Here is a 15794-nt window from a genome sequence, read left to right as displayed (position 1 = left end):
CCTTTGATATTATTTGAAAATATTCTGCTTTTTTATTTTTCCTACCAAAGGAAAAAACTTCATACTTCTCATCTGCCATGTTTTTGCTCACTCCTATATCCCTTTGCAACCTTTCTGCCTTGTGCTCGCTGCTTTGTACCATCAGCAACTTGGACACATTACTCCTCAGTCTTAAGACCAATACAATCTATTCATTTAGTAACATCTCTGCCATTTCCTTATTCCCATTATAATTGTTCCCATTTCTGCTTCTAATGGCCCAAATGTTCTTTTGCTAATCTCTTTCCACATATTCAAAAACTTTTAAGAGTCTTTCTTTCTTTCTTGTTCACTTTCAATTTTTAGATCACCTTTTGCTGCATCCCAAGTTGTCCCAGTCAACAGCTTTACTACCCTTTCTGGCAGCATAAGCCTTCTCTTAATGTAATACCTTGTTGGCCATAGTTGGACCCTTTTCCTGTGGGTTTGTTTTGTATTCCTTAAGGGAGTGTATATTATTGCAAATATGAATTTAGGGTGTGCACTGTTACTTATCTACTTCAAAATCTTGTAATCCAGCTCCTCAATCTAACCAACTTGCAGTTCATAACCTGCATAGTTTGCTTTAAGTTCAAAACTAGATCTTAAACCTGAACAAATATCAAGTTCCAGGATCCCTCTTCACCAGAAGCCCCTTTACTACAAGGTTATTAACCCTTTCTAATTGCATGACACCAAATCCAAAATAGCCTATTCCCTAGCTGGTTCCTCAACATAAATGATTTTTAAAAACTCATGTACTCCATGAACTGATCCTCCAAATTCACTTTGCCCACTAAGGTGACTATGTTATCCTTGTTTCAGGCACCTCTCAATTTCCTGACTTATACCATGCCTGACGTTACAATTATTGTGTGGAGGCCTATAACATTGCCTGCAGCGTTTTCTACTACTTATTCCTTAGATCCACTCAAACTGATTCTACATTTTGTTTTTCCAAGAAAATATTCATCTTTGTCCCATCTTTCATCGGGGTTATTGTATCCTGGCATATTTATTTAGTTTTGAACCTTGGTAATTCAGCCACATCTGCATAAGATCAAGCTCATTCATTTCCATATGATTAATTCACCCATTTTGTTGAGTGCTTAAGCAAATATAGTACCTTTAGATATTCTAGATGTCATTTTATCATACTATCTTGGTTAAGCTCAACGTACCTTCCCAATATATTGCTATTTTTACCCATTGTTACTCTGCTCTTACAGCCACAGCATTTCTATTACTCCTTTTGAATTTACCATTTCCTGAACCCTCCCACCCAATTAGTTTAAAGCACGGTCTACTGGTACCAGTGGCCCATTGAAAGAATGCCTGACCCGATCTTCAAATTGGATTGCTCCCAAATCAATTTGCACATGACTCCAGAAACAATCCATTACTATCCAAGGTGATGTTTTAACTTGGAATCTCCTCAAATTCAGGTAGAACTAGGAATGTGGTTCTGCTCGATCATAGACGTACGAACCAAGTAACTGGATTTACCCACCCCTCACCTCCAGCTGAGGTGATCCCCAACCCTGGCACCCAGTAGACAACCACCTTTGGAAGGAAACCCAGAAAATGCTGGAAACAGGTGTTTCCTCGCTCCACAGATGCTGCCAGACTGGTGGCTCTGGCATTTTTGGTTTTTATTTTAGATTTGCAGCATTAGAACTAGAGAACAAGTCTACCCTTGACTACGTGGTCTCCTACAACATTCCTCTTTACTCCCACAAGGTCTCCTGCACCATGGCACCAGTCAGTTTGCTCAACCACCCTGAAGACTTTACCCTCATCTGGAGGGCAAGCACTTCATACCCACTGGACAAGAGCAAAGGCCCTACAGGGTCACCTTACTTGCCTGCCTTAGTCACACTATTCCCATTTATGGCCACTAACCAGCCCACAGCTTAAACGATGTGACTGCCTCCAGGATCAAAATGTCTGGGTAATTTATAACCCCATCTTGGCGCCCCACCGTCTGTATCCACTTCAGCTGAAGATAGGAATTTTAATCAAAGGCTCCTGCTCCCACACACTTTCATATTTAGTGAAAAAGCGTGGATTGTAATGTGTATCTATTAGTTTTTCCCCAATTTAATATTTACATTGCTGCTTTAAAGGCTTAATAAAATACTCACTCTGGTGCTCAAAGTAGGCTTATCGAGGTTATTGGATTTTCAAAAATATTGACTCCACTTAATACAAAGCCAAACATAAACTGGGTAACGAATGGAATCAGACGTGAACAACTCCACATTTAAAAAAAAAACCACCTTTATTCAATATTGGAGCCATCTTTGATGGTCAAAAGTTCAGAGTTAAAAAAGTTGTTCCAAGCACAGCCAAGTAGTGTCCACCTTAAAGCTCACTGACACTGAGCCAGTTTAGAAGGTTCAACAACAATTCAGAAAGTAACCACTGAAGACAAGTGCCAGTCACTGGGGCCCATCCTAGAGGTTGTTTTTTTCTAAAAGTCAGCTTTTTAAACAGATATGTTACCAAGTCAGAATCAGGGTCATGTGAAGACGGCGATACTGTGTTAATTGGAAAACTCACACTCCAGCGTCAAAATTCCAAGGAGCCAAGATCCTTAGTTTCTCCCGCGCCCTTAGCGCTTTTCTTTGGTAAGAGCGGAGTCTGGATGTTTGGTAGTACTCCTCCCTGAGGGATCGTCACATCTCCGAGGAGCTGCAAGAGCTCGGCATCGTTCCTCACCGCTAACTGGATGTGACGAGGGGCGATCCGGCGCTTCTGGTTGTCCCTGGCGGCGGCTCCGGCTAATTCCACCACCTCGGCCACCAGGTATTCCAGAACAGCTGCTAAGAAAATCGGTGCCCCAGCCCCAATTCTCTCAGCGTGTTTGCCCCTCTTCAGCAATCGGCTCACTCGCCCAACTGGGAACTGCAAGCCTGACCTGGATGAGCGAGATTTTGGCCTGACCTTGGGTTTGTCCATAATTTGACCCCGGTCTGTCATTTGGCGTAGTTACTTTTTGAGAAAAAGTCCTCCTTAGCGACTAAGAGTTGAAGGAATAGATCCCCAGAGAGCCACAATGATGTTTAAATAGTGCTGTAATACACGTTGACCTCCCGCCACCTCCTCCTATTAGTAATCCAATAGGATGTCATTAATTCAATAAAACAAACCGGCTCACTAAAGGCGAACGAATGAGCAAAGCCGCTTAAAGTGAACCCTAAACTCTATAGGAATGAAACCGACGAATCAATAAACTTTTCTCGGCAAGGCGAGAAGAAATTGAACATTATGCAATTACATTCTTCTTAATGAAGTTTTAGTTAATTCCATTGTTGAAATCCACGGGTTTAATAAACTATCCAATAAGCTTCAATTTAGATTTAAACGTATGGCAACTTTTATATGGGTTATTCCGAGATGAATTGTTCGCTGTGATTACCTTGATAATATAATGCAGAAGAATTAATACAGAATCGAAATTATTATGATGATGATGTTTAAGCAGTTTCTGGGGTTGGAAGATGTGATCTTGGAACTTAAGACCTGGTCTAACCTGGCAAAGGTCTTTGGTGAAACAAAAATAAAAATACCTGGAAAAACTCAGCAGGTCTGGCAGCATCTGCGGAGAGGAATACAGTTAACGTTTCGAGTCCGTATGACTCTTCAACAGAACTAAGTAAAAATAGAGGTCTTTGGTTATTACTTTATGATTTCTCACAAGCGCGATACTGGGAGTATTAACGGTAAAACACAGTTTGTTATAAACGCTTCTTCTGTTTAACGGAACATGTTTTAAAGTAGGTAATTATACTTCGTGTGCGTGTGTGAGATTCCTGTGTTTAAGTTCCATATCTTTGAATCATTTAAGTGCCATAAGAAGATTAGCGAGAAAACGTGGATTGTAAAGTTTATCCATTTCAGTTTTTCCAATTTAACATTTACATTGCTCCTATAAAGGCTTAATATAGAACCAGCCATACAGTCAGTGAAATACTCCACATCAGCAAACTGGGTAGCGAATGGAATCGGGCGAGTTGAATATGTTTCGGAAATAAATGTGACGGAATCACAGAATTTTAATGGCACAGGAGGAGCCCATTTGGTCCATCGTGTCTGCACTGGCTCTCCAAATGAGCATTGTGACCTAGTGCCATTGCCCTGCCTTTTCCCGCTACCCTTGTACATTGTTTCTATTCAAATAGTCATCCAATACCCTCTTGAATGCCTTGATTGAGCCTGGCTCCACCACACTTCCAGGCAGTGCAGTCCAGTCCCGAACCACTGGTTGTGAAATAAAGTTTTTTTTCTCATGTCACATTTTCCGTCTTTTGCAAATCACTTTAAATCTGTGCCCTCTCATCCTTGATCCTTTTGTGAGTGGGAACAGCTTCTCCCTATCTACTATGTCCAGCCACCTCATGATTTTGACCATTGCAATGAAATCTCCTCTTGGCTGCCTTCTCTCCAAGGAGAACAGTCCCAAACTCTCCAATCTATCTTTATAGCTGAAGTTTCCCATCCTTGGAATCATTCTTGTAAACCTCTTCTGCACTCCAACGTGTTCACATCCTTCCTATAATGTGGCTCCCAGAACTGTACACAATATGCCAGCTGAGGTCTAATGAGTATCTTGTATAAATTCAGCATAACCTCCTTGCTCTTGTACACTATGACCCTATTAATAAAGCCCAGGATACTAATGCTTTATTAACTGCTCTCTCCACCTATCCTGCCACCTTCAATGATCTATGCACATATACACCCAAGTCTTTCTGCTCCTGCATCATCTTCAAAATTTCACCCCTTATTTTATATTTTCTGTCCATCTTCTTTCTACAGAAGTGCATCACCTCCCACTTCTCTGCGTTGAACTTAATCTGCCACCTATCTCCCCACTCAAAAAAACTAATCTATGTCCTCGTGAAGTTTCACACTGCCCTCCTCGCAGTTCACAATGCTCAAGCTTCGTATCATCCACAAACATTGACTTGTCCCCTGCACGCCAAGATCTAGATCATTAATATATATCAGGAAAAGCATAGGTCCCAATACTGACCCCTGGGGAACTCCGCTACAAACCTTCCTCCACCCTGAAAAATATCCATTGACCTTTACTCTCTCTCTGCTTCCTATTTTTCAGCCAATTTTGTATCAATGTTGCTATTGTTACTTTTATTCCATGAGCTATAACTTGTCTCAAGTCTGTTGTGTGGCACTGTGTCAAAAGCCTTTTGGAAGTCCATGTACACCACATCAACAGCATTACCCTCATCTACCTCTTCAAAAAACTCCAAGTTAGTTAAACACTATTTCCCCTTTAGAAATCCATGCTGGCTCTTCCTTATCAACCCATTTTCTTTCCATGTGACTACTAATTCTATCCCAAATAACTATTTATAGAATCTTGCCCACCACTGAAGTTAAACTGACTAGTCTGTAATTGCTGAGCTTATCCTTACAACCTTTTTTGAACAAGGGCCTAATGTTTGCTGTTCTCCAGTCCTCTGGCACATCCTCTGAGTCTAGGGGAGACTGAAAAATTATGGCCAGTGCCCCTGTAATTCCTACTTTCACTTCCTTCAATATCCTTGGATGCATCTCATCCGGTCCTGGTGCCTTGTCAACTTTTAAGTACCGATAGTCTATTCAACACTTCCTCCTTATCAATTTTGAACCCTTCTAGTGACAGAATTTCCTTGTCTGTCACTATGGCCTGGGTAGCATCCACCTCCTTGGTAAAGACAGATGCAAAGTATTAATTTAATACCTCAGCCGTGGCCCCTTCGTCCATGTGTAAAATTCCCTTTTAGGTCCTTAATTGGCCCTGCTCCTCCTCTTACCACCCTTTTACTATTTCTATGCCTATAGAAGACTTTGGGATTCCACCTTATGTTGGCTGCCAGTCTTTTCTCTTAATCCCTCTTCGCTTCTCTAATTTGCTTTTTCACCTCCCTTCTGTATTCCTCTTGTATTTTCTACTTTTTCTTCTTTATCTTCATTTCTATCTCCGTTTTCATCCATGGAGCTCTGGATTTGTATGCCCTACCCTTCCCTTTCAATGGAATATACCTTGACAGTGCCTGAACCAATTCTTTTTTTATGAAGGTAGCCCCTTGTTCAGCTACAGTTTTTCCTGCAAATCTTTTGTTCCAGTCTATCTGGCCCAGCTCCGTTCTTGCCTCTGGCTCTCGTCCAGTTAATTATTCTTACTCTGTATTGTCTATCGTCCTTTTCTATCATCATGCTAAAACGTATAATATAATGATCTGTCTCCTAAATGTTCCCCCACTGCCCACCTCATTTCCAAGAACCAGGTCCAACAGTGGATCTTTTCTTGCTGGATTGGACACGTACTGCTGTAGAAAATTCTCCTGAACACAATCTCGGAATTTTTGCCCCTCTCCACCCTTTACACAATCACTGTCCTCAGTCTACATGAGGGTAATTAAAGTCCCCCAATATAACTATTCTATAATGCTTGCATCTATCTGCAATTTCCTTGCAGGTTTGTTCTTCTACGTCCTTCTCACTATTTGGCTACACCAAGCAATGTATTTGCACCCTTTTTGTTCCTTAGCTGCAGCCAAACTGATTCTGTCCTTGAACCCTCTGGGACATCCTCTTTCTTCAGCATGGCAATGCTCTCCTTAACCAATACAGCCAATCCTCCTCCTTTTCCTTCCTTTCCTCTCTTTTCTGAACACCTTGTACCTGGGAATATTTAACACCCAATTCTGCCCTTCCTTGAGTCAGGTCTCTGTTATCGCCACAACATCATACTTCCACATGGCAATCTCAGCCTGTAACTCCCCAGTCTTATTTACTATACTCCGTGCATTCACATACATGCGTAGTAACCCTGATTTAGATTTTGTTACTTTCTCCCTCACCTATTAACTTACTATTCCCTATACTAGTGCTACCTGTCCCTCCCAGTATTTTGTGCATCCTGGTATTCCCCCCTCATATTTTCTCTTGGTTCCCACACCCTGCTGAGTTAGTTTAAAGCCCTCCCAACAGCACTAGCAGAATGCCCCACAAGGAACTCAGTCCCAGTTCTGTTCAGATGCAACCCGTCCAGTTTGTACAGGTGCCACCTCCCCCAGATCTTGTCCCAGGAATCTAAAGCCCTCCCTCCTGCACCATCTTTCCAGCCATGCATTCATCTGCCTTATCCTCCTATTTCTTTACTCACAGGCACGTGGTACTGGGAGTAATCTGGAGATGATTACAATTGAGGTCCTGCTTGCTAATTGTCTACCTAGCTCCCTAAATTTTGATTGCAGGACCACATCCCCTTCCTACCTAAGTTATTGGTATCAATATGGACTATGACATCTGGTTGTTCACCCTACCCCAGAAGAAAGTCCTGCATCCACTATGACATCCTTGACCCTGGCACCAGGGAGGCAGCATACTATCCTGGAGTCATGTCTATGGCCACAGAAACGCCTGTCTGCTCCCCTAACCAATGAATCCCCTATCACTATTGCTCTTTCTTTCTTTCTTCCTCCCCACCTGTACATAAGAATATAAGAACTAGGAGCAGGAGTAGGCAATTCAGCCCCTTGAGGCTGCCCCGCCATTCATTACGATCATGGCTGATCTCATTTCGGCCTCAACTCCAATGTCCCACACTCTCCCCATAACCTTTCAACCCATTACTAATTAAAAATCTGTCTATTTGCTCCTTAAATTTATTCAGCGTCCTGGCATCCACTGCACTCTGTACAGCCGAGCTGCTTGTGGTGCCACAAACTTGGCTCTGACTGGAGAACCAGTGCCCTCACCAGCTTCCAAAACAGAAAACCGATTTGTGAACGGGACCCCAGGGGAGTCCTGAACTACCTGCCTACTTCTCTTGGACTGCCTGGTGGTCATTCATTTCCTCTCTGTCTCCAGGCCCTTAAGCTGCAGTGTGACCACCTCTCTGAACGTACTATCCACGTAGCTCCCTGCCTCACGGATGCACCACAGTGACTCCAGTTACCGCTGAAGTTTCTACAGCTGGCAGCACTTGCACATGTGGTCGTCTAGGACACATGTAGCATCCGTGACTTCGCATATATTACAGGACACGCATTCCACTTGACTGAACTGCCCTGCCATATTTTAACTCTACTTCCCTTACGTTACCTTTATTCTACTTTGGATTATTTATATTACTTTATTACGTTGGCCCTAAATTTCCCTTATTCCTGGCACTTCAGTTAAATCCAAGTACAGCAACTTGTTTAAAAATATTACACTTTTCTAATTTACTCACCAGGTCCTACTTACCAAGGCTGCTGCTCTTCTTTCTGAGGAAAGGTAGGAAAGGAATACCTCCTCCCGCCTCACCAAACTCCCTCAGTCACTTCTGCTCTCGAACGTTTGCCGCTTCTCGCACTGTTTTTATAGCTCTACTGCTCTCCTCTAGGTGCTGCTGATTGCCTGGGTCAGGATCCTCCTCTCGCATTCTCCTCTAGGTCAGTTGATTACTTAATACTTTCCTCTTTGACGTCTGGTGACAAGAGAAAATCCCTCTCGCTGTTATTGTGGGGGTTCCTGGATGTTTAAGCTGAGAGCGGTGTGCTGCTATTGTTTCTTTCTCTATCACACAAGATGGCTTTTTACAGCCTCCCTTATGCAGTTCAAGAAACACAAATGGCTGCTACATTAATTTTCAATGTGTTTTTGTTTCACCAGGAAAAGAAGTTAATTACATTGTGGTCCTTTAAAGTCCCTTCCCACCTTTTTGTAGAGGATACAATGGACATCCTGGAGGAGTCTTTTGCTTTTTAATGACTTTTTGGAGCCAGCTGTAGAGATGAGTCTGACCAGGTTTAAACTAAAACAAAGGTGCCACGTTGTCTGTCCATTCCATTTTGAAAAAGGCTTTTAAACTCAATGTCAAGGTTTGAAAACAGAAATGTGCCTTTAAAACAGTTATCCTTAATATCGCTATCTGTTAGGAAATAGAGATAGTTTAAGTAAATTATATTGGTATTTGTGGCTGTTAGGAATGAGTTTTAGCTTTAATGTTTAAGTCTGATTTGTATTTCTGTATCTCTGTTGAGGTCAAATTGAGTTTTAGTTTCACTTTAAAAGATGCCTGCATTTCTAATGAGAGTTTTGCAACTTAAGAAGTTAAGCAAACACGAGTAGAAAAAATAACAGTGCTGTTGCCCAACAACAGAGGTCCAGAGAGGCAGTTCTCTCCTACAGACACACAGGAAAAAAAAACTGAAAAAAAATACAGCAGTTTGATTTTGGAAGCTATTTTGGGTTCAGTTATTTTGAAAACAGCTGCCAGGAGAGACTGGAAAAGGGGACAGAGCCAGTCCCAAGCTAAAGGGAAAAAAAACCCAGGGGAGTGGAACAGGAGAAAGTCCCAAGCAGACTTTCTAGTCAAAGGAAGGACAGGAACCTGGAAAAGGTCCTGTTCTGTGGAAGTGAAAGTAAGGAACGGAGAGAAGGCTTCAAATTTAAAGGAAGCAGATTTTAAAGCGAAAGGCTGAAGGTCTGTAACTCTTGCTATGGGCATGTGAAGTAGTGGTGTACTGTTGATGGCTGAGTCAGTGAGAGAGTGCATGGAGGACAGCTTGAATGCATATGGTGACCCAGTGGGGAGGAACATCGGAAGGAGAGTTCAAAACCATGGAGGTGAACCCTTGTGGAAGGTGTCTGAGAGAAAGTGTTGGTTTGGGAGAAGATTCCAAAGCGAGTTCTTAGAGTGGAGATTGTAAACCGTGTGTGAAAGGCGGAGTTCAGTGAGACTGATTGGCTCACGGTGTGACAAGTGCCTTGGGGAGAGTTGAGGAGAGATCCATAGCATTTGACTGAGGTGGCATCTGTCACTTGGTTTGAGTGTGGTATGTCTGACCACAGGGTGCCTATTGGTTTACATGGACTGTGTACTTACTGTGAACATTACAGTTTTTGTAACTTGTTTATCCTTACAAACAGACCTGTATATATCTGTAAAGGTATAGTTGTGGGTGAAGGAGTATTGTAATATAGTTCATCTTGTGAATAAATGTTTTATTCTTTTGTTAAAAGTTCATCAGCTGACTTCTGTGACTCTGTTCAGTAGCCCCTCTCCATGTATGTAAACAAACAAGGAGCCCTAACAAAACTGGAGTCATTGTGAATCAGGGGGAAAACGCTCCACTGGGTTGGAGTCGTACCGAGGACAAAGGATGATGGTTGTGGTTGTTAGAGATCAGTTATCTCAGCTCCAGTACATCACTGCGGGAGTTCCTCAGGATAGTGTTCCTGGCCAATCAACTTCAGCTGCTTCATCATGACCTTCCTTCCATCTTAAAGTCAGAAGTGGGGATGTTTGCTGATGATTGCACAATGTTCAGCACCATTCGCAACTCCTCAGATACTGAAGCAATCCATGTCAAAATGCAGCGAGACCTGGACAATATCCAGGCTTGGGCTGACAAGTGGCAAGTAACATTTGTGCCACATGAGTGCCAGGCAATGACCATCTCCAACAAGAGAGAATCTAACATCACCTCTTGACGTTCAATGGCATTACCATCACTGAATCCCCCACTATCAACATCCTGGGGGTTACCATTGACCAGAAACTGAACTGGACGAGCTATATAAATACTCAGGTCTACCACAGAAGTTGATCAAGTTCCCAGTTCAGCCGGAGTTTCCATCCCTGCCCTGTGCTCACAATCTCCTCCTGCCTCCCAAACCATTCCATCGTCCTCATTCTGTCACCATGACTGACACTGAGCGTGCTCAGAGCGCGCACACACACTGCACCTATGCACTGGATCCCTATAGTTATTGATAGGGGATGTTCTGTAGTGTGGGGTGTTCTGGGTAAATAATCCACCATTGATAGCTTGAATTACGGACAGAAAATATAATATTTCAGCATCCCAATTAAGATCTGTGCTTATTTTATGTATAGGGCATCTAGCATTTACATTATGTAGAAACTTGAATGTCTGGACCATCCTCCCTGATGTACTTCACCGTCACCTCCACTGCAATTTCAGACTTGAAGAAGGATGAAAGTGGTGATCTACAAGGATCGGTGCTAAGGACACTTATTCATAATTTATACTAATGACAGGGACTTGAACAATGAAAATATTTGTAGCTGATGCCAAACAGTATTTCTAACACTGAGGAAGAATGCAACCTAGTCACCACACTATAGGAAGGATGTGATTGCACTGGAGGGGGTGCAGAGGAGATTCACCATGATGTGGCCTGGGCTGGAGCATTTCAGCTATGAAGAGAGACTGGATAGGCTAGGGTTGTTTTCCTTAGAGCAGAGAAGGCCGAGAGGGAACCTGATTGATGTGCACAAAATTGAGGGGCGTGGTTAGGAAGAAACTTTTCCTCTTACTGGGAGGGGTCAATTACTAGGGCCATAGATTTAAGGTAAGGAACAGGAGGTTTCGAGCAAATATTTTTTTCACCCAGAGGGTGGGGTGTATCTAGAACATGCTACCTGAAAGGGTAGCAGACGCGGTAACCCTCACAACATTTAAGAAGCATTTAGATGAACACTTGAAATGCCATAGCATACAAGGCTATGGGCCAAGTGTTGGAAAATGGGATTAGAGTAGATAGGGGCGTGGACATGATGGGCCGAATGGCCTCTTTCCGTGCTTGTAAGACTCTATAAGAACAGGTCAGAGGCTAGGAATCCTGCGACGAGTAACTCGCCTCCTGACTCCCCAAAGACTGTCCACCATCTACAAGACACGGATGTGATGGAATACTCCCCACTTGCCTGGATGAGAGCTCCCACAACACTCAAGAAGCTTGACACCATCCAGGACAATGCAGCCTGCTTGATTGGCACCACATCTGCAAACATTCACTCCCTCCACCACCAACGCACAGTAGCAGCAATGTGCACCATCTACAAGATGCACTGCAGGAATTCACCAAGGCTCCTTAGCCAGCACCTTCCAAACCCACAACCACTACCATCTAGAAGGCTGAGGGAGAACCTGATTGATTTGCACAAAATTTTAAGGGGCGTAGATAGGAAAAGATAATTGCCCTTGAGAAGGTGGTGGTGAGCTGCCACCTTGAACCTCAGCAGTCCAAGTGGTGCAGGTACACCCACAGTGCTGTTAGGGAGGGGGTTCCAGGATTTTGACCCAGTGACAGTGAAGGAACGGTGATATAGTTCCGTGGCTTGGAGGGGAACTTCCAGGTGGAGGTGTTCCATCTGTCTGCTGCCCTTCTAGATGGTAGTGGTCGTGAGTTCAGAAGGTGCTGTCTAAAGAGGCTTGGTGAATTCCTGCAGTGCATCTTGTAGATGGTACACACTGCTGCTACTGTGCGTTGGTGTTAGAGGGAGTGAATGTTTGTTTATGGATGTGGTGCCAATCAAGTAGGCTGTTATATCCTGGTTGGTGTCGAGCTTAAGTGTTGATGGAGCTGCACTCGTGCAGGCAAGTGGAGAGTATTCCATTACACTTCTGACTTGTGCCTTGTAGATGATGGACAGGCTTTGGGAGGTGAGTTACTCACTGCAGGATTCCTAGCCTCTGATCTGCTCTTGTAGCCACAGCATTTATATGGCTAGTCCAGTTCAGTTTCTGGTCAATAGTAACCCCCCAGGATATTTATAGCAGGGGACTCAGCGATGGTAATGCCATTGAATTTCAATGAATGTCAAGGGGTGATGATTAGATTCTCTCTTGTTGGAGATGGTCATTGCCTGGCACTTATGTGGTGCAAATGTTACTTTCAAGGAATAGTAGTCCTGAGGATTGGGAATGTTTTAGAAACCAGCAAAAGTTGATTAAAAGGGGAAAAATAAACCAGCTAGGAATATAGGCTGGGATTTTCTGGCCCTGTCGCGGGTGGGACCTGCCATGGGCGAGGCAGAGGCCCAGCCAGATGTCCATTGACTTGCAGCAGGACCGGAAGATCCCAGTGGCGGGTGGGTGTAGAAAATCCCACCCATAAAAACAGATTATAAGAGTTAAGTATATAATAGAAAAAAAAGGAATAGCTAAAGTAAACTTTCCTCCCCCAAAGGCAGAGATAGAAATTATCACAGAGAATGAGGAAATGGCAGAGATGTTGAACAAACATCTTGCATCTGTGATCACAGCAGAAGACTCAATTACATACCAGAGACCGAGGTGACCAAGGGGCTAATAAGAGTGAGGTAGTTAATATCAGCAGTGCAAAAATACTAGTGGAGAAACTTAAGGAACTAAGCCCACAGGACCTGACAGCCTATATTTTAGTGTTCTAAGAAGTAGCGACAGAGATAATGGATGTGTTCATTGTGATTTTTCCAAAATTCCCTAGATTCTGGAACCATTCCAGTGAATTGGAAGTTTTCAAATGCAACACTGCTATTGAAGAAAAGGGGAGAGGAAAAGTAGCTGGGAACCACAAGCCAGTTAGCTTGACATCAAAAGGAGAAAAATGTCAGAACAATGTTGGAATTTATTATTAATCAAATCTAAATGCAGTTTGAAAATCATAATGTGATCAGATATAATCAACATGGTTTTACAGAAGAGGGGAAGTCACGTTTGAGAGCTTTTTGAGAATGTATGAGGCAGTACATGTAGCATGTTTTGATTTCCAAATAATATTCGATAAGATGCCTCAAAAAAAGGTTAATACACAAGGGCTCATGGGGATAATATATTGGTATGGACAGAGGATTGGCTAATGGATGGGCAGCAGAGAGTAGGGATAAATGGGGCATTTTCAAATTGGAAGGCTGTATTTAGCAGAGTGCTGCAAGTGCTGACTTGGATGAAGAGACCAAGAGTAAGGTAAGCAAGTTTTCTGATGATAAAGTTAGATGGGAATGTAAGCTGTGAGCTGGACACAGAGGCTGCAAAAAGATATAGACAAGTGAATAAGCAAGATGATGGCACATGGAGTATAATGTGAAGAAGTGTGAGGTTATTCGCTTTGATAGTAAGAATAGAAAAGCAGGATATTTTTAAAAGGCATGAAACATCTATTTGAATCCACAGCTGCATGTAAGAATCTCCTTACACACCTTAATGGGCTCCATCTTGAGGTCAAATTCACCTTTGAAATGGAGCAGTCAAATGAGCTCCCTTTGCTCGACATGCTAATTGAGAAATCTGCCAATGGGTTCTCTACTACTGTCTACTGCAAGCCTAACTCCACTGGTCAATATAAATGTTGGGATTCCTATAGTTCCATGCATTTTAAGATTGGCCTTATCAGCAACCTCATAAATAGGGCCCCAGCCATTTGCTCACCTTGCAAACTTGATGTTGAAATTCGGTGCATAAAGGCATTCTACAGGATAATGGCTACCCTGACCAGATCATTGCTTGCTGTATATCGCTCAAACTAATGGATGGGTTTAAGATTGCCACTTTTGGTCCTGAAAAGTGCCCAGTCTATGTCAGTTTGCCCTGGAAGAGTAATGTTTCGCTAAAATTTTAGCAACAGGTGAAGCTAGCCATTTCATGCTGTTACCATGCAGTAGCAACATGAGTAGTATTCCCCTAACAGGATGCTATCAAACTTTAAAAATGTTCTGCCTTTTACACAATGACTAAAGTGCCAGTGTGATGCCAAGTAAGTAGGCTGTACATCCCAATGACTGGCAGATCGTATCAAACAGCATGTCCCTTCTGCTGTTCACAACAGGCCGTATCCAACCAGCCCACACTTGCAAAAATTAGGAGACTGTGTCCAACATTAGATAGGATTCTATGGTTGGACAGCACTTACTAAAGAATCCTGATTGTGTGCTAAGAATTACACTGAAAACCAATTTAAGACTATCAGTTGGGCTCACAGTGTGGCTCATTCAAGGGTGCTGGAAACTACATATATTCACACACAGGGCTCTGTCCTTTGCTGACAGAAGGAGCATATCCACGCATTGTGCCTTTTTCAACTAAACAAAAGCTTTGGAGACAGTCATTCTCCATGGCAATGCCTTGACCAATCAGTCGACCTGCCTAGTTTGAATTTGAACAAAAACTTGGCAGTTAACTGTCCCCTGGTGTATTCTCCATGGCAACACCTTTACCAATCAGAGTCCTCTTGCCAGTACATTCTTCTCATGCAGTATAAATTGTTCCCTTTACTAGTGCTATTCTTGTGAATTGCCTTGATGAATGGAAGATGAAAAGCTTCGACAGCATATCTCTTTTTTTCAGTAATACTCAAATTCTGTACTACCAGACAACTAAACCTCTAAATGTTGATATTCAGAGACTTAGACAAGGAACACAAAGTTAGCATGCAAGTACAGCAAGCAAATAGAAAGGCAAACGGCATATTGGCCTTTATTGCAAGGGGATTGGAGTTTAAAAATAAGGAAATCTTGCTACAGTTCTATAGGATGTTGGTGAGACCACACCTGGAGTAGTGTACAAAGTTTTGGTCTCCCATGTTTAAAGAAGGCCATACTTGCATTGGAATGGTACAGCCAAGGTCCACTAGATTGTGCTACCAACACTTGTACAGTCTCATTGTTAAACTGGCTTATTCTGTTGTATCCAAGACATTTACTGCTTTAAAAACTGCATAGTTCATTGTAACAGTATAAGGAACAGGAGGACTAGACTATGAAACCCCTCAAGCCTGTTCTGCCATTCATTATGATTGTGTCTGATCTTCTGTCTCAACCTGCTTTCCTGCTAATCCCCATTTCCTAGTGGACCTTGGGATGAAAGAGTTCTCCTGTGAGAGTGAGTAAATTGGAACTATACTCTCTCTGGAGTTTCAAAGAATGAGAGGTAATATAATTGAAATGATTCTGAAGGGGCTTGGTGGGGTAGACAGCCCAGGTTGGGGAA

The 15794-nt window shown here is 42.8% G+C and overlaps 1 protein-coding gene across 1 annotated transcript; it reads right to left on the bottom strand.

The window, feature by feature from the left end:
* Positions 1-2302: 2302 nt before the first annotated feature.
* Positions 2303-3474, bottom strand: LOC144691975 (histone H2A-like). Its single transcript, XM_078560546.1, has one exon. The coding sequence runs from the start codon at positions 2998-3000 to the stop codon at positions 2590-2592; it is 411 nt and encodes a 136-aa protein (XP_078416672.1). The 5' UTR covers positions 3001-3474; the 3' UTR covers positions 2303-2589.
* Positions 3475-15794: the final 12320 nt, after the last annotated feature.

Source organism: Cetorhinus maximus, chromosome 16 (assembly GCF_964194155.1).
Source record: "Cetorhinus maximus chromosome 16, sCetMax3.hap1.1, whole genome shotgun sequence".
NCBI classification, from domain to species: domain Eukaryota; kingdom Metazoa; phylum Chordata; class Chondrichthyes; order Lamniformes; family Cetorhinidae; genus Cetorhinus; species Cetorhinus maximus.
Note: the sequence above shows the minus strand (reverse complement) of the source record. Positions and strands in the feature narration are given on the sequence as shown.